At 37.2% G+C, this 25,873-nt stretch overlaps 1 protein-coding gene across 1 annotated transcript in view; it reads left to right on the top strand.

The window, feature by feature from the left end:
• L3MBTL4 (L3MBTL histone methyl-lysine binding protein 4) overlaps nt 1-25,873 on the top strand; it is a 489,530-nt gene that overhangs the window by 446,372 nt on the left and 17,285 nt on the right. Inside the window, exon 17 of the mRNA XM_031946621.1 lies at nt 18,428-18,597. Coding sequence (XP_031802481.1) covers nt 18,428-18,597 — 170 coding nt within the window. The remainder of the gene's footprint in view (nt 1-18,427; nt 18,598-25,873) is intronic.

Raw genomic sequence — 25,873 nt, 5'->3', positions numbered from 1 at the left:
TCCCCCTTTTTTTTTTTCTCTCAGTTTTTCCCTTTTGTTCTGATTTTTCTCTCCCAATATGATTCATAAAGAAATGTGTATTTTTTTAAATTAATGAACATGCATAAACAGAGAAAGAAATCAAACATGTAAAAAATGTAGAAGTCACAGAACTTGAAAACTGATTGGATATGGGGGTGAGAGAAAGTGAGGAATTGAGGATGATACTTAGATTTTAAGCATAGGGAACTGGGAGAGTGGTGTTGTCCTTAACAGTAATAAGAAAGTTAGGAAGATAGAAGGATTAGAGGGATATGAAATAATGAATTCAGTTTTTGCATTTATCCTCATGAGTTCAAATCCAGCCTCAGACAGTTATTAGCTGGGTGACCAAAAGCAAGTCACTTGACCCTTTTTGCCTCAGTTTCCTCATCTGTAAAATAAGCTGGAAAAGGAAATTACAAACCATTCCAGTATCTCTGCCCAAAAAATTGAAATGGGGTCATAGGGTGTTGGACACTGAAAAATTACTTAGCAAGAAAAAAAAAAGCGACATCTGCTTTAAAATATCTGTTAGATAGTTAGAGATATTAGACTGGAGGTCAACTTAGGGCTGGACAAGTAGATCTGAGAATTGAATGTATTAGAGCCAGTAGTTTCATCATGTGAAATGAAATGACATGTAAAGTGCTTTGCAAACTTTGAAATGCTACCTGTTATTAACTATTATTAATCTGTCAGTTTAACAATGAAGCTTACATCTATTTTCATTTCAGCTATCCCATCTAAGTCTGACAGGTTATTTATTGTGACTTAATTTGTTTAAATGATGGTGTGATCAATCAATTTTTATAAAGCTTTTTATTTTCAAAACATATGCAAGAGTACTTTTCACCATTCACCCTTACAAAATCTTGTGCTCTCAATTTTTTTTCTCCCTCCCTTCCTTCCATCCCCTCCCCTAGACTGCAAGTAATCTAATATATGTTAAATATGTGCAATTCTATACATATTTCCACAATTATCATGCTGCACAAGAAAAATTAGATCAAAAAGGGAAAAAATGAGAAAGAAAACAAAACATAAGGAAACAACAACAGCAAAAAAAGGGGGAAATCAATCAATTAAATATTTGTTAAATGCTTACTCCTAGCCAAGCTCTGGTTTAGGTGCTGGGGACTCAAGGAAAGTAAATGTAGAAAGCTTTATAGAATGAGAAAATCCTAGATTGAATCATTCCAGTCACAGATCACAACTCTGGACTCATAAAGCTGTGTTTTTGGCAAAAGAGAAATGTTTCCTGTGCTCACCCTTTGCCCCAGCTTGATTTGCGGGGGATATAGGAGGGCACTTCCAAAGTTCAGGGGCTTGCTGGTTCATACAGAGCCACAGATGTTCCTGCTTTCTGTTTTCCTTCTGTTCTCTTCTAAAGTTTCAATCTGCCTCCTGAAAAACTAGTGATCATTCATTGGAAGAAAAACATCTTTGTGAAGAGGGTCTCTTGCTCAATCTAGTCAAGTTGATGTGAGTATTCATTAAATTATAGTGTCACCTTTGCAAATGAAGGGAAATAGCCTTGCAGAGCATGAAAGAGACATGCTGAGTGACTGTTGCAGTATTCAATCAAAAAAAGGGTAATTAATGGCATCCCCTACTGTGTGGAGCAGATCTTATAGCACAAGGCAATTCTTCTTTAGGGAACCGAGAGTATGTTGGGCACAAGTCTGTGGTTGAGAGGCTGATAACTGATTTAGAGTCGATTGTTGCTTGCTGCCTGGTTCTAATGAGGAGTATCTGAATCTCAAATAGGTTCATAAACAACCTCCTCTCTCTTCCAGTGAAGAGTGCTATTACGACATCACAGAGCACCTGAGAGAGACGCTGCTTCTGCCAACATAATGCACTCAGTATTTATTGACTGTGTGCCCATGGGAAGCACAAACAGAAATACAGTCCCTCCCCTCAAGGCCCTTACATTCGATTGGGGCAGGGTACTAGTAGCTGGTGGGGAGGAATCAGAAAATACTTCATACAGAAGGGGGGGTGTATGAGCAGTCTTGAAGAAAGCGAGGGATTTGGGGAAGGGAGGTGCAGGTGACGTTGGAGTGGATTTAAGGCTTTGTGAGAATGGCCTGAGCCTTCACACAGAGATAGGAGATGTAGAAGGTGCAGTAAAAGACCAATTTGACAGGACTTTAGAGCCTGGAAACATAATTTGGGCCCAAGTTATAAAGAGCTTTAAAATGCTAAGCAGGAGTTTATATGGGATCCTAAAAGTGAAGTAGTATTCTTGTGACTAAGTCATTTGCTCCAGTTAGTGTTACCACAACCGCTCATCAAGCTCTGTTAGTAATTCATGAATTAAGTAGGTTCAGGAGAGGTAACTTGCAGAGAGGAGTTCTGATTCTAAGTAGTGTCTGCTATGTTATTAGGAATCTAAAAATTCAAAATTATGCAAAAACTTTGCACTGCTTGAAACATGATGTCATGAAAAGCCAGAACATTAGACCACTGAATCCAGTTTTATTCAGTGAGCAGTTATTGGCAGGAGGGACACAGAAAAAGGTCCCCCAGGACCTTACATTTTAGGTCTTGCCCTCCCAGATTTATTGGATTTGATTTTTTTTTTCCTAACTAGATAAAATGAGATTCTTTGCTTCAATTGCTATATAGTCTTAATTGCTGAATTGGTGCAAGAGGCCTGTTAAAGACCTTAGCTTAAAAAAGGCCAAGGTCTCCCACTGTATCCAGGTCCATCTCCAATCATCCTGATCTATATCTGACCACTGGACCTCCCTGGCTCCATGGCTCTGGGGGAGAGGGGGGTGGGGAAGTAAAGCAGGTGACCCAGCCCTCCCTCACTTAAATCCAATTTCCTTGCATGTCATCACATCCCCTCCTGATGTCATGGTCCTCTTCCAGAATGAAGGATAAACAAGAACCTTTCAGTAGCTCAAATACTGAGCTAGCATAGGAGATAAGGGATAGGGGATGTAACTGCGATTTCATTCCCTCTTCAAATAGGTTCTGCCCTCAAGGAGTTTACATTCTATTGAAGAGGGAATACACAAATGAGTAAATATAAAATACATTGTCAGGAAGTCATCTGCCTCAGGTTGAGAGGTAAATCTGTAGCAGCCGAAAAGTATGTGTAAGAACAGAAGAGAAAGGACCCAGATAAAATTCTGGGGTAAATCCATGTATAGATGGCTTGATGAAGGAGAGAGAAAAGATCAGTCAGATAAATAATTACTATCTGGCCTTGCTTTTCCCTATCAGCTACTGCCTTTAAGTTTTCACCAGACTTTTAAAACCATAGGCTCCTAGGTAATGCAGTGGATGGAGGGTAAGGTCAGAAAAAATCTGAGTTCAGTTCTGATCTGAAGCACTTACTCTGGGTTACTTAACCCCTTTTGCAATTTTCCCAATTATAGAATAGAGATAATAGCACCCACTTCTGTGAAGAATGAATGAAGCAATAGTTAGAAAGTTCTTGGTCTAATGCCTGGGACATGGTAAGCACCTAATGAAGCTTGACAATGGTGACTACTTGTGTTGTTTGAATCCACTGTTACATACTTATTAGGTGTACCTAGGTGGCTCAGTGGATAAAGTGCTGGATCTAGAGTCAGAAAAAAACCTGAGTTCAAAGCTGGTTTCAGATACTTATTAGCTATGTGATTCTAGGCAAGTCTCTTAACCTTGTCTGCCCCAGTTTCCTCACCTACAGAATGAGCTGGAGAAGGAAATGGCAAGCCATTCCAATATCTCTACCCAAAAGCAAACAAACACATATACAAACATTACATAGAGTGCTGCCTCTGGAATCAGGAGGCTCTGTGTTCAAATGTGATCTCAGACACTAGCTGGGTGATATTGGGCAAGTCATTTAATTTCGCCTCAATTTTCTTATCAGTAAAATGGAGAAGGGAATGGCAAACCACTCTAGTATATTTGCCCAAATGGGGTCATGAAATGATTGAACAACAACAATACATTCCAACCACTAAAATAAATAAATTAATTAATTAAATTAAAATTTAAAAAAAAAATGAACTAGTCTCTTCTAACTTCCCCATGCTCTGCATTCTTGCACTAGCTCTGATTCTAGTTTGCTCACTGCAGGCTCATGGTTTATTTGTCTTTTAAAATGGAGTGGGCACTGGACTTCTCCCCCAGGAGGACAGCATTTAGAAAACAAGAGCTATTACATGAATATCTTTCCCAAAAATAATAATAGCAAGTTTTCCTCCCTGCCAGGTCTCCTGGCACTTCTAGGGAAGGTAGGTGTACCAGAATGCTGCTACTGCTCACTCAGTTACCTGGCTTCTTTCTGCATAAAGGAACACAGAACTTCACTTAAGTCAGAGGCAGTGAGCCAAGCAATCAACCAACAAACCAGAATTCTTCCCATTCTCTTTCTTTCCTTGTACTGGTTCACTGGATAGACTTGGACAAATCTCCTGTTTTCATTTCCCACATTTGAATAAAAGGGACTGAGAGGAGAAAGGCTTGTTGTGAGGAATGACTAATAGCTATGATTATAAAGCACTCGGCAGATATAAATGTATGAATGCAAAATAAATGTGAGAAAATAGATGCTGGGTGAGCATAGCAAACAAATGGTGCACTGTATTTTGGTAATGGTATTACTTGGCATTTAGGAAGTGTCCGTGATGTGCCGAGCACTCAACATAGAAAAATAAATTATTGCTCTAGAGGAGCTCAGATTTCTAAGCTGAGGAAAACAGGATCATAAAGAAAAGCAGACAAAGATTCTCCAACATACTGGAATAGCTCCCTTGTGCCTCTTATTTCTTCTTTGTTTGAAGGGAAGCATGAAAGAAGAACCAGAAGAATGGTGGGCACTAGGAAGAATTGAAAGAAGCCCCCCAAAAAATGAATTTAATTGGAAAACATGGAAACCATGTTGGTAGCAGGGCTAGCCCCAAATGGGCAGAGACAAAGTTTATCATTGTGATTTTCCATCTTAAGTCCTTAATAGCCTCATCTATAGAAAGGATTAAAATAATTCAAGTTTAGGATCCCTTCCAGTTCTAAATCTACAACCCTATGAATTAATTATTAATTATTAGGCATTAATTAAGTGCTTGCTGTGTGTCTGGCACTTTATTGAGTGTTGGGAATATTAGTGCAAAAATAGAAACAATCCTTAGTCACAAGATTGCATTCTAATAGGAGAGAGAAGTGTATAGACAAATATGAAACAGATATAAAGTTTTTAAGTTTAAGCTATTCTGAACAGGAGGGCACCAGCACTGGGATAGTGGGAGTTGTCAGGAAAGTTGTCAGGTAAAGAGGGATGCTTGCAATCCATCTTGAAAGAAGAAGAGGGAGGAAGCACATTTCCGGTTGGTGCGAAAATCAGAAATGAGGATTTTGTGTATAAGAAACAGAGAAGGACAATTTGGCTGGACAGCAGGCTGCTGGTGAAGAATAATGTCCAATAAGGCTAAAAAGATAGGTTAGCTAAATGGGAAAGCCTCTATTTTATCCTAAGGGTAATGGGGAATCACTGGAGCTTGATTGAGTAGGTTAGTGAGATGGTTGGATTAAAATGTAAGACAAATGCTTTTGGCAACTGTGTGAATGGTAGAATAGGCAGGGAGAGATTTTAGACAGAAAGAACAACAGACCTGTTGCAATATTTTTAAGAGAGAGGTAAAGAGGAACTGAACTAAAGTAATGGAGAGAAGGATTAGGGTCACATGAGACAGATGCTGTGGTATCATTTTTATGAGTTCCCTCTTTTATAGAGAAGAGAAAGGAGGCAACAGAAAAAAAATATTATTTGTGTTGCAGAATGTATCTGGTCTTTGATGGGATTGAAAATTCATGAAGCTCTTGACATACCATCCATATAATTTCAAAGGTGCCTCATAGAAGTCATTTTTTCATTTTCATTTTAACATTTTATTTTATTTTACTTTTAGCTTTTTATTTTCAAAATATATGCATACTTTTCAACATTAATTCTTGTAAAATTGTATGTTCCAAATTTTTTCTCCTTCCCTTCCTCTGTTCAATATATGTTAAACATGTGCGATTAGAAGTCTTTTTTTAAAATGTGTAGGAACAGTTAGATGGCACAGTGGATAGAGCACTAGCCCTGGAGTCAGGAGGACCTTAATTCAAATCCAACCTCAGACATTTAACACATCCCAGCTGTATGACTTTCTGCAAGTCACTTAACCCTGATTCTTTACAATAAAACTGGCAATAGAGAAATCCCCGCAAAAAAATTTGGGGTTGGTTGATTTACTTGTTCCCCTGCTCCATTTGATAATTTTGGGGAACAATTTGGTTTACAATTGTGAAGAGACCCCTTTAGCTAGATTACATTATTTTCACCATTAAAGAGAGCCAACTATTTGCCTTTGGACCTTTGTAACCTCGCTTGCAATTGAAGTTTGATTAATTATTTCTCCCACTCTTCAGGAACCCAAAGGCAGATTTCAACATGTAATTGGCTCAGCAAGAAAGGTAATGACTTTAAAATATGTTTCAAGACAATTCTTTCCCATACTCCACAACATTTTTGAATGTCTCTTTAGAGATGTCAGGTGTATGACCAATGTTTTTTGTGGTCTCACCATTCCAGAGTCCCCTTCGCAGTTTTGTCCCAAGTTCTGAGGTGATGTATTTTTGCAAAGGCTTTATCCATGCTGGCAACAGAAACTTGATGATAGCTCCCCCCTGCCTGGAAGCCTCTGGGCACCTTGACAAAAATCATTAAAAATTTAATTATAATAAACAGAGGCAAGATGCCTATGAAGAAATCCCTAGTGTTGGAGAAATAGGGGGAAGGGGAAGAATCCTCTCAACCACATGAATTCTCAAATGGTACTTGGCTGATTCAGTGTAACTCTGTGTCTTGCTTTTTGGGGAGGGGGGAACATGAGGAGCACATCTGTAGAAGCAATATATCTTTATTATTTGTCATCTTACAGGCTGGTAGAAAAAGCAAAATGTGACTTAAATACATGTTTCATGATTTCCCTCCCTTATACACAGAGCATTTTTGTAAATTAAAACAATTAGCCCTCTCAAAAGGAGAGATATTTCTAAAGTGCTAAATTGTTCTTGACTGTTTTCTGAAGGGTCTTTAACCTCATAGTTGAAGTACTTAATTGTGCTCTCAATAAAGTTATCCTTCTCATTACATGGCTGAGATGATTTCTAACATGGCACTTTTCTTTTATGCTCTAGTGTGCTTCCATCCAAGCCTCTCCGTTTGGTGAAACTGGGCAACAATATCACTAGCCATAGCCCAACGTGGACTTCTTTGTTTCTATTGGTTTTGTTATTGTTTGTCCTTTGTTCTCCAAGAGAATCAGGCCATCAGGGAAGAGACATGCAAGTAAGTGGGCAAGGTCACCTGCCTCACCTTCCCCTCCAGAGCCATCTGGGTCCAGGGGCCAGATAGAGATCAGGATGACTGGAGATGGCCCTGGATGCAGTGGGAAACCTGGACCTTTTTAAGCTAAGGTCTTCCACAGGTCAGTTTCTGTTATCAATCCGTCAGTGGTCTCTATAATGAGATTCTAATGCAGGCACAGCATTTAGGGTATAGAGGAAAGCAGGCTGGCCTTGCTATAGAGACAGACACAAGTGCAGGATCAACCTATTACCTTTAATCATTGACTCTTTACACATGGACTCCACAATAACTAACATTCAAATAGTACTTTTAAGATTTGCAAAGCACTTTACAAATTTTATCTCATTTGATTGTCATAACAACCTTGGAAGATAGGTTTTATTATTATCTCCCTTTTATGTATGAATAAACTGAAGCAGACCTGAGGACAAATTTTAACTCATGCTAAAATGTCTTCCTGAAGACTTAACTTCATATGCTATCCATATCCAGAGAAAGAACTAGGGAGTCTAAATGCAGTTTCAAGCGAACTATTTTTGTTTTTTGTTTTTGTTTTTGTTTTTTCTTTCTTGTGGTTTTTCCCTTTTGTTTGTATTATTCTTTCATAATATGAGTAATGTGGAAATATGTTTAATATGATTGTACATGTATAACACATCAGATTGCTTAATATCTTAGAGAGAGAAAAAAGGGAGAGAGGGAGAAAAAATGAAAATCAAAATCTTAAAAATGTTGAAAATTATGTAATGTACATGTAATTGGAAAAAATAAAAATACTATTAAATGGGAAAAAAAAAACTTCCTGACTGGAATCTTCTTGGCCCAACCTCTTTATACTCTGAATCAATCCTTTTATGTGTTGGATGACCATATCCAACCACTAATCTTTAATTTCCCCATTTGCAAAATGAGAACAATTACGCAGAGAATTGTTGTAATTTTTAAAAATGAAATCACATATGTTAAAAATGCTTTACAAACTTTAATATTACTAACACTGGAAAAAATAAAATACTATTAAGTGTGGAAAAAAATGTCTTTCAGACTCCAGGCCCAACCTCTTGAATCAACCTTTTATGTGTTAGATGATCGTTACAAACACTGATCTTTAATTTCCACATTTACAAAATGAATATCATAATTACCAGAGAATTATTATGATTTTTTAAAATGAAATCACATGTTAAAATGCTTTACAAACTTTAATATTATTAATATTATCAATATTGTTTTTATTATGCTAGATCATACGGTGATAAAAGCTCCATATAAAATAAAATCGCGTTTGCAACCTCATGGAGTTTACAATCCAATTGAGAGGCTTATAAATTGCTTCTCTTGCCTCAGGAGCTGACTTTAGAGCATGATATGTATGCATCCTTCTAAAGAAAGTGTCCAGTTAAGGAAAAGAAAACAAATTTGGAAGTCAGTTTCCCAGCTCTCACTGTGACCCAGCAAATCAATCAGCCAATTAATCAACAAACAATGTGCCAGACAGGGCTGAGTCCTAAAAGTCCAAAAGCAAAAGCAAAACAGACTTTGCCTCAGGAAGATTACATCCTTTTGGGCTGGGAAGTGGGAGGTGGGGGGAACAACAGGAGGACCACTTATCCAGGTAGAGGCAAGATATATGGAAAATAAATAGAGGGCAATTTGAAGGAATAAGGACATTAATAGGGAAATTACAGAAATACTTCATGAAAGAGGTGGCTCATGAAATGAATCTTAAAACTAATTAAGATTTCAAGTGAGGAGGTAATAAAAGGGATCCCAAGCACAGAAAGTGAAACAAGAAATGAAGCATCATGTATAAAGGGCAATCAAAGGCCTGTTTGACTGGACTATGCTTGAAAGGGAATATCAGCAACTGGAGTCCATGACAGACATTGGTCTATTAGTCCTTCTCCAAGAAAGACCAAACACAGTAAGAAAAAGTGTATTCCTCCCATCTTGGTTATGTGTAATAAGGCTGGATCTCAGTTTCTTTATATGTAAATGAAAGAATCATAGTAGTTGTTCCCTAACATCCCTTCCACTTTCAAATCTGTGAAACTGTATTTCTATAAAATATACCTAGATCCTGTAAACAAGTCATGTGTACATAAAATACAACTTTCAAGCTTTTAATCTTTGACATCTTTTAATGATTCAGTTTATATAGTACGTTGTTCTGTTATAAGATAAAACTAATTTTGGCCTCTTCCCTCCTCCCCTACCCCAGGTCAAGCATGCCTTTTTAGTTGGACAAATAAAATCTCTTTTATTAATATTACTTTCTCCTCACCAATCACTGTAGTGTTTCTATAGCAAAAAGAATATTCACCCTAAACCTTGTGTACTCCCATATGATTAGGAAGCCTTTTTCAGTGTTTGAGAAATCTAAATGATAGTTCCCTTCAAACAAATAGTTTGATTGAGTAGGGAACTTTCTCTTCTATACAAAATTGTCCCTTTGATCAACACCCTAGGATGGTATAAATAGTATGGATGCAGCCAAAAACAAAATCAAATCATATAATGAGGAAAGAACTAAAAACTATAAAAAGGGCCTTTTTTTACCCCCAGGATTAGTTTGTGACTACCCTCAAATCATGGGTAACCAGACTAATTTGCCATGTATTGTGAAAATACCTAATTCCATCCATTTGGAAGTTTATATTTCTGAATATATGCTTCATAACCCAAAGCAATACATTGGCTCTCAAAAAAAAAAAAAAAAAAAAAAAAAAACCATGGCATGGAAGACCTGTTTACTTGGGAACACAGTGTTTGATTTCATTTTGTTTTAATACATTTTAACTTGCACCTTCAACCTTCCTTATATTCACAGCTCTTCTGAATCTAAAGATAATTTGGCAAGGTCTGGCCACTTGGCTATTACTGAAATGCAGGTGGCTGCCAGACACTATGCTGGTGACCCCTCTTCTACATAATCCCATAACAATGGATTCTGGATAACTTTATACCTGTAGGAGCTTAGATCCAGTTATCAAGGATTCCAAAATTCCTAAGAAGTTTGAACCTTAACATGGCCAATGTGCACCTATAGAAGTTGGGGATATTAAAAAAAAAAAACTGCATTTCCTTTTTAAAGCATCCGTTATTTAAGCATGAATAAGCAATTGATAGACAAACTATTTTGATTTGGTTGGTTTGGGTTTTGCCAGAGTTAAAAAAAAAAAAAAAAAAAAAAAAGCTAGACTTTATCCCAGGCTTAATCTCTCATAGTATATGGCTCCTGTCTCCTCCTGACCACCCACTCTTTTGCAAGTTGTCCATGGGATAGGGTGGGAGTAAGTGTTTTATACACACTCATGGCCTAACCTGGCAATTTCCTTAATGAGTACTCACATTTGTAAACATCCTGGCTCTGGGAAGGAAATAAGAAGTTTTCCTTCAGAACCCACAGCCTCTTACATTCTGTTAGTTGAACTACACTGAGAGAGATAACCTATTTACATACTAAAAAGGTCAATGTTGGACAAATCAGCATTTAAAGATGAATTTGCTCCTGCTGCCTGCAACTGAAGCATGAGAATTCGGGTACAGCCAGCAATTTTGCTGTCTTGTTATCTGCATAGACAGGGAGCATTAGTAAATATTCCTGAGACATCTTGGCCCATGCTGCACCCAAAGTGCTTTATAGAGAGGCAAGGTGATTGACAGGTTCATTTGTAGTTTCAAACCTTTCTGATTACTAATGGGTATTGGCAGTAGAAGGGGTTATGTAAACTGTAGGTCAGGCTCATCAACTAAAAATGGTGATTAATTTAAGGGTGTAATATTTGCATAATAGATGCTTCATATTTTCAGGTTCAGTTAGGAAAATACAGACCATTATAATAGGTTTTAAATTACGTGGCTACTGCTTACTTAACCTATCATTTGCATTTAGCAAAAATAGATTTTTAGATTGCTTAAAATACTTCTTTTGTAGTCTTTCTCTTGAAAGTCTTTAAAATATCAACAATTTTACTAATGTATGATGAAAGTATCTTAAAATAAATTCCTTTTTATTGTAAACACACTGGCTTTCTTGGCACCTCCATCATGTTTTTGTTCCTTATCTGGTCTCACTATCTGACTCCGTCTTCCCCATATAACTCGGACTTTTAGTCTGTGGAGTAGATAGGAGGAAATGTGGTTAGAATATAAACCTCTAGCCAAACTGATTTTTTTTTAAGGTAAAGAGCTAATATGCCCTTTGGACAGTGCATTGAGCTCACCAGGGCTCAGCAAAGGTCTCCTGAGCAGCAATAGTACCCAATCTTCTACATGTTCATCACAATGTACAATAATCCTGGGCAAGTCCCTCAAATCACTGTTTGCTTTAATCCATTGAAAAGGAAAATGGTAAACCATTCCAGTATCTTTGCCAGGAAAACCCCATGGACAGTATGGTCCATGGAGTCACAAAGAATCAGATCTTAACAGTGACAACAACAAAATGCAGGAATAGGGTAGATTATATAGGGCTTTGATGAGTAGTGGCTACAGTTGATCTATAGTTGTAACCCATCTATAGTGGCTCAAATAAAATATAGTAGAATCAAATATATTTTACTTATTATTTTATATTAAATATGTATATATTATAGTAAGGTTATGTTTTGATCCTAGAGGTAATAGAGAGCCATTATAGATGGAGTACAGCTACATTTAAGGTGAAAGCAGATATGACCTTTTTCCAAGACCAATCTCTCTTCTTTTGAGTCAATACAACAAACATTTAATAGGCCTCTACTACATGCAAGGAATTGTGCTAGTCCCTTGAAATACAAAGTAAATCAATACTAGTCTCTGCCCTCAAAGAGTTCATTTCTGATGTTAGGGAAGAGGAAGAAATATGTCATACAGTTATCCCTCTTACATAGCAGAGTTTAGGGGTGTAGTACCCTCGTGATCTGGAAAATCCATGTAAAATCTTTTGGGTTTCTCTTCATACCAGAGAAGAAATTGGATTTTTTTTTCTTTTACTTTATGAGGTTTATAGTACGTTACTGTAAAATTTGGGTTAAATATTTGGTCACAGGCTCTCTGTCATCTGCTGTGCTTTGTATATTGTCTTCAGCTTCTTCAAAACTCCCCCAAAACTTCCCAATTAGTTTTGTATGTCGACCCACAATGTTTCAAAATTATGATGGCAAAAGTCTGGGTGTGGAAGGGACACTATACATAAATAAGCATAATACAAGTAGGTTAAGAAAAATCACCCATATTCAACATGTATAGGACTGCTTGCCATCTGGGGGAGGGGGTGAAAGGAGGGAGGGGAAAAATCGGAACAGAAGTGAATGCAAGGGATAATGTAAAAAAATTACGCAGGCATGGGTTCTATCAATAAAAAGTTATAATAAAAAAAAAGAAAAGAAAAGTCACCAAGTGTTCTAGGAATTTTTGAGGAAAGGGAGAACATTTTTAGCTGGAGAGTGATCTTGTTTTGCCATGATAATGTTTGATTCACAGCAAATTCAGATGAAACTACACAAAAAAATCAAATATACCATCTGAAGAGCTGGCCATGAACTGACAGCCTCAATCAGTGAAACTTTGTTATAGTGTTCTTCATGAGAGCAAACTTAGCAGCTGCAGCTATAAATCCCGATGATCCAATATGTCTACCAGGCAGCATCCTATGTAATCATCAAGTGATTTGGACGTCTGTCAAACCCATGAGCAAAAGGGAAAGACAATCTTATAGCACTGGGACATTATCTATGGAGAGTCTCTCTTCACTTTTTCTCTTAAACATCTTAGCCATTCCCACAGCTTGAATGTCCCTTTGATACAACTGACTCCTATATATATACTTCTGTAGCCTAGGCTGTTCTTTCAAACCCCAGATCCATATCTCTACCTCCTTATACTTGGGCAGCTGCACCCAGATGTTCTTCCCAAACAAATCCAATGTGTCAGAAATTGAATTCGTCTCTCCCAAAACTTATTCTTATTGTTCCTTCTTCTAATTCACACTTTCAGTCAATGTAGCCACCACTTAGTGAATTTCCTATTTTCAAAATCTTGATATGGACTCTTCTCCATTCTTCTCTTTTCATATCCATTGGTTACCTTGTCATGTTACTTCTACTTCCACATCTCAGTTTTTGACATGTTGAATTTGTTATGGAGGAACATCCATGTGTAGTTGTCCCACACATGAAGGGATAATAAATGTGAGAGTTGGATGGGCAGTCTAGGCAAGAGATATACATATATATGTGTGTGTACTTGTGTGTCTATACATACTTGTAGGTGTATATGTGTGTGTTTGTAAGAGACAGAGAGAAAGAGGGAGAGAAAATATAAGAATATACTTCTGTAAGTATAGAAGTGATAATCAATCTGAGTGAAGTAGTTGAGAAATCTTTAGAAAAGAGTATACAGAGAGGAAAAACTCTTCCAAAGATAATTCTTCTAGCTTTGCTTCTGACTCTGAATTTTGCCTTCATGACCTAATTTCCTAATTTGGAATTTCCCTTCAACCTATGGTCTTCTTACCCTGGAATATTCCCCTGCTCCCTCAGTCCCCTTCTCCCACTGGTAGGTCCTCATCTATAAGCCTTTGACATGTAACCTCTATTTTGAAAAAAGGCTATGCCAGCCATCTTTCATTTCTATACTGACTAGACTTTACCACCATGCCCTTGTATGGATAATACTCCCAACCATCCTGCTTTCAGGTCCTTTTTGTATATTGTTTTCCCCCAATTAAAATGGAAGCTCCTCCAAGTTATGGCTTATATGTACCTAGTAAGTACTTAATAAATGCTTGTTAACTTGACTTCACCTTATCTATTCCTTCCTCCCTATTATCCCAGCTTTCAGCCTAATAAGCCCTCATTGCTACCCATGCTCTCTCCTTCTATCTCCATCCTTCATATTGCTGCAAGATTATATTTCTTATCAAAGCTCTGGCCACACCACCCACTTCTCCAATTAAAATTCCCTGATAAACAAAGCTGGAGAAAAATCACAAAACTGTGTTGGCTAGATTCTCTACAAATTTATGTTTCATAGTCTCAACTGGGCATTCAACTGTGATAGGACAATCTTTTTAAGGCTCCCTAATTGATTTACTATCTTACTCACTGCTGCATCTCTTCCAAAGTGTTTCAGCCCCCCTCACACTTGCCTCTCACCTTCTCAGCTAAAAAACTTGCCTCATATTTCCCTGAAAAAAATCGAGTCCATTTGCTGAACTCTCTCTTTTCACATCCTCCTAATCTCACATCATGTTTCTTCCACTTTGTCTTCCTGTAAGGGAGTAGATATTCTAATTTTGCCAATTCTTTCTCAAAAAAAGTCCTCACTTGATCTATTTGTTCCTGCTGTCTTTCATCATGTACATCTCTTTTCTAGCTAAACTTTCAGATAAGACTGTGCAATTGATACTTCCACTCCTTTCCTCTCACTCCCTTCTTAACTTTTGCTTTCTAACAGCAACACTCCTAAGTCTTCGTCATGTCCTTGTTCTGGGCTACCTCCCTCTTACTCTCCTTGCTTACTCAAATTTTGGATTTCCTCTTATCCATCACCTTCTTCCATTAGAACGTAAGCTTTTGGGGGGAGGAACTATCTTTTTTTGTATTTGAATTCTCAATACTTAGCATATTAGTGAGTGCTTAATAAAAGTTTCTGACTACTTTTTCCAACTTCTGATCACAACAAACAACTTGAAACTGCTTTCTCCAAAGTTACCCATGATCTCTTACAAAATCTAATGGTCCTTTGTCCATCTTTATCTTTTTTTTTTTTTTTTTTTTTTTACTTTTCTATAAGCCTTTGTCACTGTCAGTCACATTTTTTTGATACTCTCTTCTCTCTAGATTTTCTTGATATTGTTGCCTCCTGGTTCTCCTCCTACTTGTCTGACTGCTCCTACTCTTCACACATCATACTTGCTAATGGTATAATTCTATCTATCTATCTATCTATGTATCTATGTATATATATATATATATGTATATACATATAATGCTAATGGGGCCCTGTTCTCCCTCTATACTCTTATCACTTGGTGATCTTAACAGTTCCTGTAGGTTCAACTATTATCTCTACTACACGATTCTCAGATTTATTTGCCTAGCTCTAACCTCTCTCCTGGGGACAGCTAGATAGTACAGTGGAAGGAACACCAACTTGAAGTCAGGAATATCTCAGTTCAAATCCAGCCTCATAACTTCTGGTTGCTAAGCTTAACTCTTTGTCTTTAAAATGGGACACACTGGAAAGGAAAATGGCAAACTACTCCAGTGTCTTTGCCAAGAGGATCCCGTGGAATTGTCTGTGGAAGTTGCAGAAAAGTTGGAATCGGCTAAATAACAGCCTCTCCCCCAACTGATTCTCCTGCATCTCCAACTGTCTGTTGGACATTTCAAACTGGATGTCTTGAAGAATCTTAAACTTCAAAAAGTGAATCATTATCTTTTTCCCAAATCCTTTTCCTCTTCCTAACTTACCTATTTCTATGGAAAATGCCACTTCCTTTTCAGTGACTCAGGTTCACAATCTAGGAGTCATCCTTGCCTCCTCACTCTCTCCTTCCTCCCACCTCCACATCCAATCAGTCGCCAAAACCTGTCATTTCTACTTTCACAACATATTTCAAATATGTCCTGTTCTCTCCTTTGACATATTCCCCACCACCTCCATTCTATCTGGACTATTGCAATAATCTATTCATTTTCTGAGCCTCAAGTCTTTCCCATTTCCAGTCCCTCCTTCACTTATCTGTCAAATTTATCTTCCTGTCATGAAAGATTGGCCATGTCTCCTCTACCCCTATTAACTCAACTCTAACGCTTCCTCTTGCCTCCAGGATCAAAAACAAGGTTTTGCTTTTAAGAGTCTCCATTACCTTGTCCCTTCCTGCCTTGGCAGTATTCTTACTCCCCATATTCTACAATCCAGTGGCACTTAGCCTCCTCACTTTTCCTCAAACTAGATACTCAGTCTCCCAATTCTGGGAATTTTTGCTTACTATCTCACATGCCTGGATGGGTCTCTCTCCCTCCCTCTCCCTTTCCCCTTCTCGCTACACACACACACACACACACAAACTAAATTCCTTACCCATCTGTTAAAACCACACAAAAATCATATTTCCTTTAGGAAGCTACTCTCCATCCCACCTATTTACTGTTTATGTGCGTTTGGACAAATCACTTTAATTGATCTACCTCTTGGAGAGGAGCCTAAGAATTCAGAATAATACTTCACAGTGCAAGCATTTGATACAGTTTCACTTACCATATAGTTTATAAACCATTGACAGAATGAAATCTGTGCATTTAACTCAGCATTAATCATCTCTGTAAGGACATAGATGACATTAAGCATCATTCCTAACCACAAACAAATATACACTCAGTATTTTCTTTGCCCTATAACATGCTCATTCACCATCTCCTGAGTCTTCAAAATTAACAAATCTTCCTCCATGTAGAAAATCCCCATTTTGGAAAGTACTAAAATTCCCTTTCTCTCCTCATGATACCTATAGAATCATCTTTTCTTCTCTCTCTCTCTCTCTCTCTCTCTCTCTCTCTCTCTCTCTCTCTCTCTCTCTCTCTCTCTCTCTTTTTTCACATCCCATTTGCCCAGTTGATCATCGCCAGACCCAGCTGTTTTTACTGATCCAACTTTTCAACAGTACAATTTCTACCCAATCAGTGAGTGCCACTTACCTATGATAAGATCAGTCCTCCTTCTTGACAATTACTTAATGCTGCTTATCAATCGCCTTTGCCTAATCCATTGAAAATCCCTGGTGTGCCTGAGTTTCTAATATTGTTCCAACAAGTTTAATCCTTTCAGCCTGTTTCCTCATCCAGAAAGTGGAGGGATTGGATTAGGTATTCTTTCAAGTTCCTATTAGGCCTGCAACCTATGATCCTATGATGCTCAGGATCCTCTCACATTGCACTTTGTTTGAAACCTCTCTAATATATGTGTCATTTTGTATTATGATTATTTTTGTATTTGTATATGTATGAGAATTTGTAATGGTGTGAAAATAGGATAGTACAGCAAAAAGAAAACAAGATTTAGAATATTTAGGCTTGAATTCCGACTCTGCCATTTACTGTGCAAAGTGGAGGGGGGGGGTGGAGAGCATCTAATCTCTCTGAGTTTTCTAATCTTTGAAATGACCGTAATAATATTTACACTACCTGTACCACAGCACTGTTGTGAGGATCAAATGAAATCATATTGTAAACCTTAAAGCTTTATATAAATGTCAGCCATTTTTTTCATTACTTCAACATCAAGCCACCATGATGGTATGAAAGAGAAATGCCTTCACACTAGTAATGAAACATTCCCTTCAAAATAGAATTCTAGGGAATTCTATATTTTAGGATAGTGTAACACAGGAAAAAGCAAAGAAAGACACCTAAACATTTATTATAGGGCTAGTACTAGTAAGGGAAAATTTGAAAAACACAAGTTAAGTCTTTCATGTGAATCTTTTAAAAATTCACAAGTACAATGACAAAGAAGATTGACCAGGTTTGATTCATGTGCAAACAGGATTTAGAGGTGGGTTTTTTTTAGTAGACTAAAAGTTCAATGTGATAAGATGGTCTAGGAAACTAATGAACTTCTTAGGCTATATATATATATATATATAAAATCTTTGATTGCTCTGTTATATATATGTATGTAACTATGGGAGAAGGACAGGGATAGGGAGAACACAGAACTGTAAACAGGGTCAGCTGGGTGACTCAGAACTCAGGAACTAGTCAAGAAAACCTGAGTTCAAACCTGGCGTCAAATACTTCTTAGCTGTGTAACCCTGGGCTAGTCACTTATAAGTCTCTTTATCCCTGTTTCCCTTTTTTTGTTTCCATTTTTGTTTTTTGTCTTTAAAAGGGAACTAATAATAGCACCTTCCTTCCAGGGTTGTTGTGAGGATCAAATGAGATAATAATTGTAAAACATATAGAAAATCACCTGCTATAAATGTTAGCTCTAAGTAATATTAAGATTTGTTAAGTTAGGTTGAATAAAGTGGTTTCATGTAATGCTACTTCCCCCCAGAATACTCTTCTGAAAGTAAGCAACAGGCCCTCCACCAGTCAGTCTTCCTGTCTGCCATGTCAACCCACCCCTCCCGGGACCTTCCCCTCTGCAGAGAACAGCATTGCAAGCTTCTCCCAGGTGTGGCTGATATCCAGGCAAGTGAAGTAGCCAAATGGACTGTGGATGAGGTGAGAAATCTATTTTCTTTGTTTGTTTTGAAGATTTTCAAGGGAGAATGCCTAAATTAGAACTGTGACTTTTAAATGGTCTTTATATTTGTGTCCCTTTATTCCTGATAAAATGATTTTTGCTAAGAATATGGGTTTTTTATCAGGCATAAGCCAGGAAAAGTCGAGTAAGATCTTTTCCTTCCTCCTGCCTTTCTTCTCATGCAAAAATGACTGACTGGAAGAAATCTATTGCATTTGCCAGCCAAGAGCTAGATGCCAGTATCTCATCTTAAAAATTGAAATTCTTAACCTCAAAGTGGCTATGTGGGCTATTACTGTGAAATTTTTCATTTGTATATGTGGACCTCGATTTGGTTATAGACATGCAATATGTTGTACATTCTGATCCATATTCTGATAGGAACTAAATTAGATGTTTCCATCCAGAGATAGCAACCCTAGTCAACCATGAGTCCAACATGTTTTAGTGGCCAGAGAAAACCAGCTAATATATCCAGTGCCCATCTAAAAGCATCAAAAAACCATGGTAAGTCCAAGAATGCAATCTAACTAATGACACCACAAATAGGAAGGGTCTCTAACACAGAAAAATAAATGGAAATGGGTGTAGTAAATGTACTCAGATACCATAGCATTTCCTTCAGAGAATCAACAGAAGTAATTTGGTATCCCTGAATCAATTCTGCTCATCAGAATTAACATGGATGATTGGTGGTTAGTCGAGTTATTGGATTACAGAGATTAACAACCCCAAACCACATGAAGTTAGAAGATCTTGTTTGTAGATGGAGAGTTTTTTATAATTGTCTTTTGCCTTAGGAACTAATTTTTTCCTTTATTTGTTGTTGTGAGAATAAAATATTTTTAATGTTCAATGTTCTGTTAGTCTGAGTGCTTTTGCAGAGAATAGGAAGTCCATTGGGGGAAGCAAATTGAAAATAACATTGAAGGCTCCAAAATTTCCTTAGTTATGAGTACAAAACAGATTTCTATGAAAGCCCTTTCAAACTGTACCCCTCTCTATTTGTCAGAACAAATGCTCTGATGTCACCTAAGTTATTATGTAAGTTTGATGGGGAAAAGAAAACAAAGATTGTAAAGATATCATGAAAGCCATTTAAAACTAATTGGTTTGTTTTGGTTCCTTTGTTTCATCTTCATCTTAACCCTTCTTGTTTTAATTTAATCATAAAGGCCAAAGCATTCATCTCAGCATATTGCTTTCTTAAAAATTTGCATTTAATCATGAAACAACATTCAAAACATATTTTGTGTCACTTCATGGTTTACAAATTGTTTTCTTGTTTCTTGAACATTTTCTGATTTAATTCTTAAAGGAACTCTGAGAGATTGGTTAAGTGCATTAGCAATAATGGGATTTCACTTTTATAGGGACCTTCCAAATGAGGAAACTCTTTTGGGTCAGCACCTCCTGTGCTAGAGACTTGTCAAGAACATTTCAAGATTAACTGACTGGCCCAGTCACACACCCAGTTATATGTCTCACTAAAAGTGTGACTTGAACACAGATCTTTATCTGTTTGCCAAATCACCACCAAGCTTGTGACCTGCCCAAGATCACCCAGTAGTAAGCTTTTTTAAAGCCAACATTTAGAACTACTTTTCTAGCTCCAACTATAGTATTCTTTCTCCTACCCTAAATTTCCTTCCAATACAAATGTGAAAATACATGGGAAGCTTCAAGTTTTAGCTTTCTTCCTTTCTCAGAACTTACTTATTGCTATTATTATTAAAGACTTTTGAATCATGACAAGCCCATTACTCTCTGAGAGTAGCTATTTGCCCAGTGACATGTTGGGGCTCCAATAGAATGTCTTCATTACTTACCATTAAATTCCTTTCTCTTAGAGAGTAATTTATTCACCTTGGCTTTGCAGAAATGGGATTAGGACTAAAAGGGATTTGCAAAGATCACTCTATCTGACTCTCCTTATGTAGAAGAAGAGTCATAAACTCAGAGAATTAACAAAGAATTAGCTGATGTCACACCAGAGATAGAGTTTTAGTCTGGTTCCTCTGATGACCAATTCGGAGCTCTTGAAGCTGTATTACACTATCAAAGATCAGATCCAACTTTAGGAGTTTTGCTAATATACATTAGTGCTAACACTGCCCAGATTGCAATGCCAATAAGTTGATTTAAGTGCTTTTTGTGTACTAGGCAATATGCTAAGCACTAAAGATTTAAAAAAAAAAAAAAAAAAGCAAAACTCTTCTTTTTCCTCAAAGAGAGCCTTTAACTGGGGATACAATAGTCATCTATTTGTGTACTAGACATGTATATGATATGAATTAAGGAAAGACAAATTTATTAACCACCTACTATGTGCCAGGCCCTAGGCTAAGTGCTTTACAAATACTCATTTGATCTTTATAACATCCCTGAGAGTCAGATGCTATTTGTATCCCTGTTTAAGAAGGAAACAGAGCTAAAAAGTGATTTTTAGTGATTTGCCCGCTGCTAGTAAATGCCTGAAGCCACATTTGACCTCAAGTCTTCCTGACTTTAGATTCAGCTGTCTATCTTGCATGCTAAGTTAAGGCACAGTGGGGGACACAAGTAGGATGAGTAAGGGGAAAGGGACCCTCTATAGGAAGTAGTACCCAAACTGAAACTTAAAAGCCAGAGGTCCTAAGAAATGAAGATTTAGGGAAAGGACAGTTACTACCCAAGGTGGGAAGGTAGAGCAGGCCACAGAGGGTGAATTAAGCAAAGAGTGAAATGAAATGAAGCTTGGAGTTCTCCAAAAGGAGATGTGCAAGAACTATCTAGCATTGTTTTTAAAAAAAGAAATTATAATGCCAAGTGTAAAACAGGGGAAAAAAAGTCATATCACATAGGTTTGCCTTTAAATTTTGAGTTTAATCAGGATCAATTAAACTATACATTGTTCCTAATTTTTCTCTGAGCAATATGGGGGCTTTTACTGAAAATAGTCTCTTAGTCTCCTAGCATTTCTTCTTTTAGGTTGGAGAACGTTTTGTTTTTCTTTTTACTAAGCATGGAAGAAAATTGATTTCAAGGTAACTCACTATTGAAGGAAAAGGGTAGAACCAAATCATTTAATTAATCGCCAAATACTTCTGAGCACTTACTAAGGTCATTGCACAAGAGACACAGAAACCTACTATCCAGTTCCTTATATTTTATTCTATTTTCAGATACACATCCTTGGCTTCTGTGAATGTGAATATTTGTATCACCTGGTTCAGTCTTTTATAAGACGTCAGCCATGAAATCAGTCTGGTCATATTCATGCTTTTCTGTTCACCCCCTTGCTTTTGAAAATAACAAAATCTTCCAAGAAAGTTGGGGCAACCAGGTCAGGTGATGCAGTGAGTTGGAGCACTGTTCTTTGAATTAGGAAGATTCATCTTCCCGAGTTCAAATCTTCAGACCTTTACAAGCTATGTGATCCTAGGCAAGTCACATAAATTACTGTTTGCCTCAGTTTCCTCATCTGTAAAATGAACTGAAGAAAGAAATGGCAGACCATTCCCATATTTTTGCCAAGAAAACTCCAGGTAGGATTATCACAGAGTCAGACATGACTGAACAACAAGTAAGGAAGGTTAGGTATTTGTTGAAATTTCCTGATGTACAAGTTACTATTCTTTTTGGATTTCATTTTTTCTGGATATGTGAAATCCAGGGTAATTCCAGGTTCAATTAAAGCAACTTGGTACTCAGCTATCAGAGATGCTGTTGTCATTCCTTGCTTGATGTAATAATAATAATAATAATAATAATAAATAGTTATGGTGATGCTGATGATAGAAGTTTGCAGAATGCTTTGTATATTATTTTATTTGATCCTTACAACAATCCTGTGAGTGATTTTTGAGCTATTTTTTCCCATTTTACAGATCAGGAAATTGAGGCATGCAGAAGTCAAATGAGTTACCCAGACTTACACAGCTAGTTAATAATCTGAGACAGGGTTTGAATTCAGATGTTCTTCATTCCAATACTCTCTGTTGCATCACCTAACTGCCCGGAAACCTAGAATCAAGAAGCCTGCATTCTTCTGCATTGCTTTGTATCACTGCAGATCTTTTGCCTTTTTCCCTGGAGCCCTTTGTCCTGGTTGGAAACTCCCTACTCACCCATCATTTCTTGAGGAGCCCTAGCTATCCCCTCTCCCTTCTCTGTTCAGCTCACTTTTTGTACTTCTCTACTTGCTAGTTAGTCATTCTCCATTCCATCTCCAAGAAAACTATTCTGATGCATTGCTCTAGACTCACCTAAACAACCATTTCATAAGTGTTCCAAACATGTTCCCATCACTCCCGGCTAATGGGAGTTCCCATCACTCTGTATTTTACCTGTTTGCCATCTGCCTTCTTCCCACTGGGGTACCATTCCTCTCATTTTTCCTCCCCTATTAAAAAATGTATTCCCCATTAAAAGCTAATTGAGAATAGGGATACTCTTATTTGCTCTTATATATATATCCTCAGTGCTTTAGAACAATCTCTAGCACTTAGTAAACACTTAAAAATGTTCTATTTTTAGTTAGTTTTGTTATTAAAAATAAGTGATCAGTTTGATAGTAACATAAGATTATTTTGTTGATTTTTTTTTCAAAAAGTTCAGCTTACCAACATGAACACTAAAGAGTTTCATTTTCATCTTTACTCTTTGATGAAAATCCCATAGTTGCACGGGACTTAGAGGTATACCCATACCCATAACCCAATGTTTTTATTAATATAGCCTAAAGGTCAACCCTTTTGTAGTGGCTAGAAACTAGAAACTGAATGGACCAACAGTATGAATACAGAGAGGCTTGGAGAGACTTACATGAATTGACTCTAAGTGAAATGAGCAGAATCAGGAGATCATTATACACTTCAACAACAATACTATATGAGGATCAATTCTGATGGAAGTGGCTATCTTTGGCAGTGAGAGGATCCAATTCAATTCCAAATTGATCAGTGATGAACAGAACCAGCTACACCCAGGGAAAGAACACTGGGAAATGAGTGTGGACCATAACATAGCATTTCCATTCTTTCTGTTATTGTTTGCTTGCATTTTTGTTTTTCTTCCCAGGTTATTTTTTTACCTTCTTTTTAAATTAGATTTTTCTTGTGTAGCAAGAGAACTATATAAATATGTAGACATATATTGTATTTAACATATACCTTAACATATTTAACATGTATGGGACTACCTGCCATCTAGGGGAGGGGATGGAGGGAAGGAAGGGAGAAGTTGGAACAGAAGTTTTTGCAAGGCTCACTGGTGAAAAATTACCAATGCGTATGTTCTGTCAATAAAAAGCTATAATTTAAAAAAATCCTATCAAATCAGAATCAACATTCTGATTATCAAAGAAGAAATAAATAAAAATAAAGGTAAAAACCATTGAATTGATGAATAACATAAAAAAATTATATAGCCTAAAGGTGAAAGAAAGCTTGGTATTATGGGTACACAGTGAGTTATATAGAAAGAAAGCCTTGATTTAAACTATTTCTGCTACCTAATGTCTGGGAAATCTAGAACAATGCACCTATAACTTCTCAGTGCCCCAGGCAAATCCTTGAGGTTAAAAAAAGTTTTAAATAATATTTTAGGGGCAGTTAGATGACACTGGACTTGGCATCTAGAGGACCCAAGTTTAAATGTAGCCTCAAACACTTAATACTTCCTAGCTGTGTGACTCTGGGCAAGTCACTTACCCCCCAGTTGCCTTGAAAAACAAACAAACAAGCAAATAAATAAATGAGTGAATACATAAATACATTATCTTTTCAAACTATGGGAAAAGACAAATTTTAACTTTTTTTGTTTTAATTTTGAGTTCCAAACTTCCTCCCTTCCTCTCTCACCTACTCTCTCCCTAAGATGATTTACAATTTGATATAGGTTATAGATGTGCAATCATGTAAAATATATTTCCATATTAGGCATTTTGTGAAAGAAGAAACAGACAAAATGAAAATAATATGCTTAGATATGTATTCAAGCTCCAGCACTTCTTTTTCTGGATATGAATAACATTTTTCTCAAGAATCCTTTTGAATTGTCTTGGGTGCATTGCATTGCTGAGAATAGCTAAGTCCTTGTACTGTGTTGCTGTTACTGTGTACAGTGATCTACTTATTCTGTTCATTTCCCGCTCGTCATTTCTTATAGCACCATAATATTCCATAATATTCATATACTACAACTTGTTCAGCCATTCCCAACCCCTCAATTTCCAAATCTTTGCCACTACACACACACAAAAAAGAGCTGCTATAAATATTTTTTGTACAAGTCGATGTTTTTTACTTTTTAAAAAATCTCTTTGGGATACAGTCTTAATAGTGGTATTATTGGGCAAAATGGTATGGAGTTTAACTGCCCTTTGGCAGTCATATAGTTCCAAATTGCTCTCTATAATAGTTAGATTAGTTCACAACCCCATCAACAGTGCATTAATGTGCCAATTTTCCCACATCCCCTCCAGCATTTATAATTTTCTTTTTCTATCATTGAACAATCTAATAGGTGTGAAGTAGTGCCTCAGACTTGTTTTCATTTGCATTTTTTAATCAATTGTGTTTTGAGCATTTTTTCTTATGACTATAGATAGCTTTGATTTCTTCATCTGAAAACTGACTATTCATAATCCTTGGTCATTTATTAATTGTGGTATCACTTGTCTCCTAAGACTGTAAATTGCAGAAGTTCCCTTAGAATTCTCCATGCCAATGAAACTAAAGGTCCAAATGAGAAAGAGACAGAGACAGAGATGAGGAGGGGGAGAGGGCGAGAGACAGAGACGGAGAGACAGAAACAGAGAGACAGAGAAGCAGAGATAGAGACAAACACAGAGGGAGGGACAAAAACAAAGAGGGGGGGAGGGAGAGGGAGAGACAGAGGAAAGAGAGAGAGGGAGAGGGGGAGAAAGAAAGAGAGAGGGGGAAGGAAGGGAAGGAGGGAGGGAGAGGGAGAAAAGGAGGGAAGGAGAAAGAGAGAGAGAAGAAGGGAGAGGGAATGAGGGAGGGAGGGAGAAAGAGAGGGAGTAAGGAAGAGGGAGAGGAAAAGGGGAAAGGAAGGAGAAAGAGGGAGGGAGAAGGAAGGAAAAAGCAACCCAGAACTTGAACCCAGGATTGAAGAGAAGGAAAGTAGGTAGACTGTGAGTTAAAAATTGTGCATAATTTCTATTGATCTAAACTCCTTCCTTCCATGGAATCCTGCCAACTTAATATAAAGACTATTCCAGTGAAAATACATGATCTCAAAAAATAAATT

Source organism: Sarcophilus harrisii, chromosome 1, assembly GCF_902635505.1.
Source record: "Sarcophilus harrisii chromosome 1, mSarHar1.11, whole genome shotgun sequence".
In the NCBI taxonomy this organism is placed as follows: Eukaryota; Metazoa; Chordata; class Mammalia; order Dasyuromorphia; family Dasyuridae; genus Sarcophilus; species Sarcophilus harrisii.
This window is presented reverse-complemented; position numbering and strand designations above follow the sequence as displayed.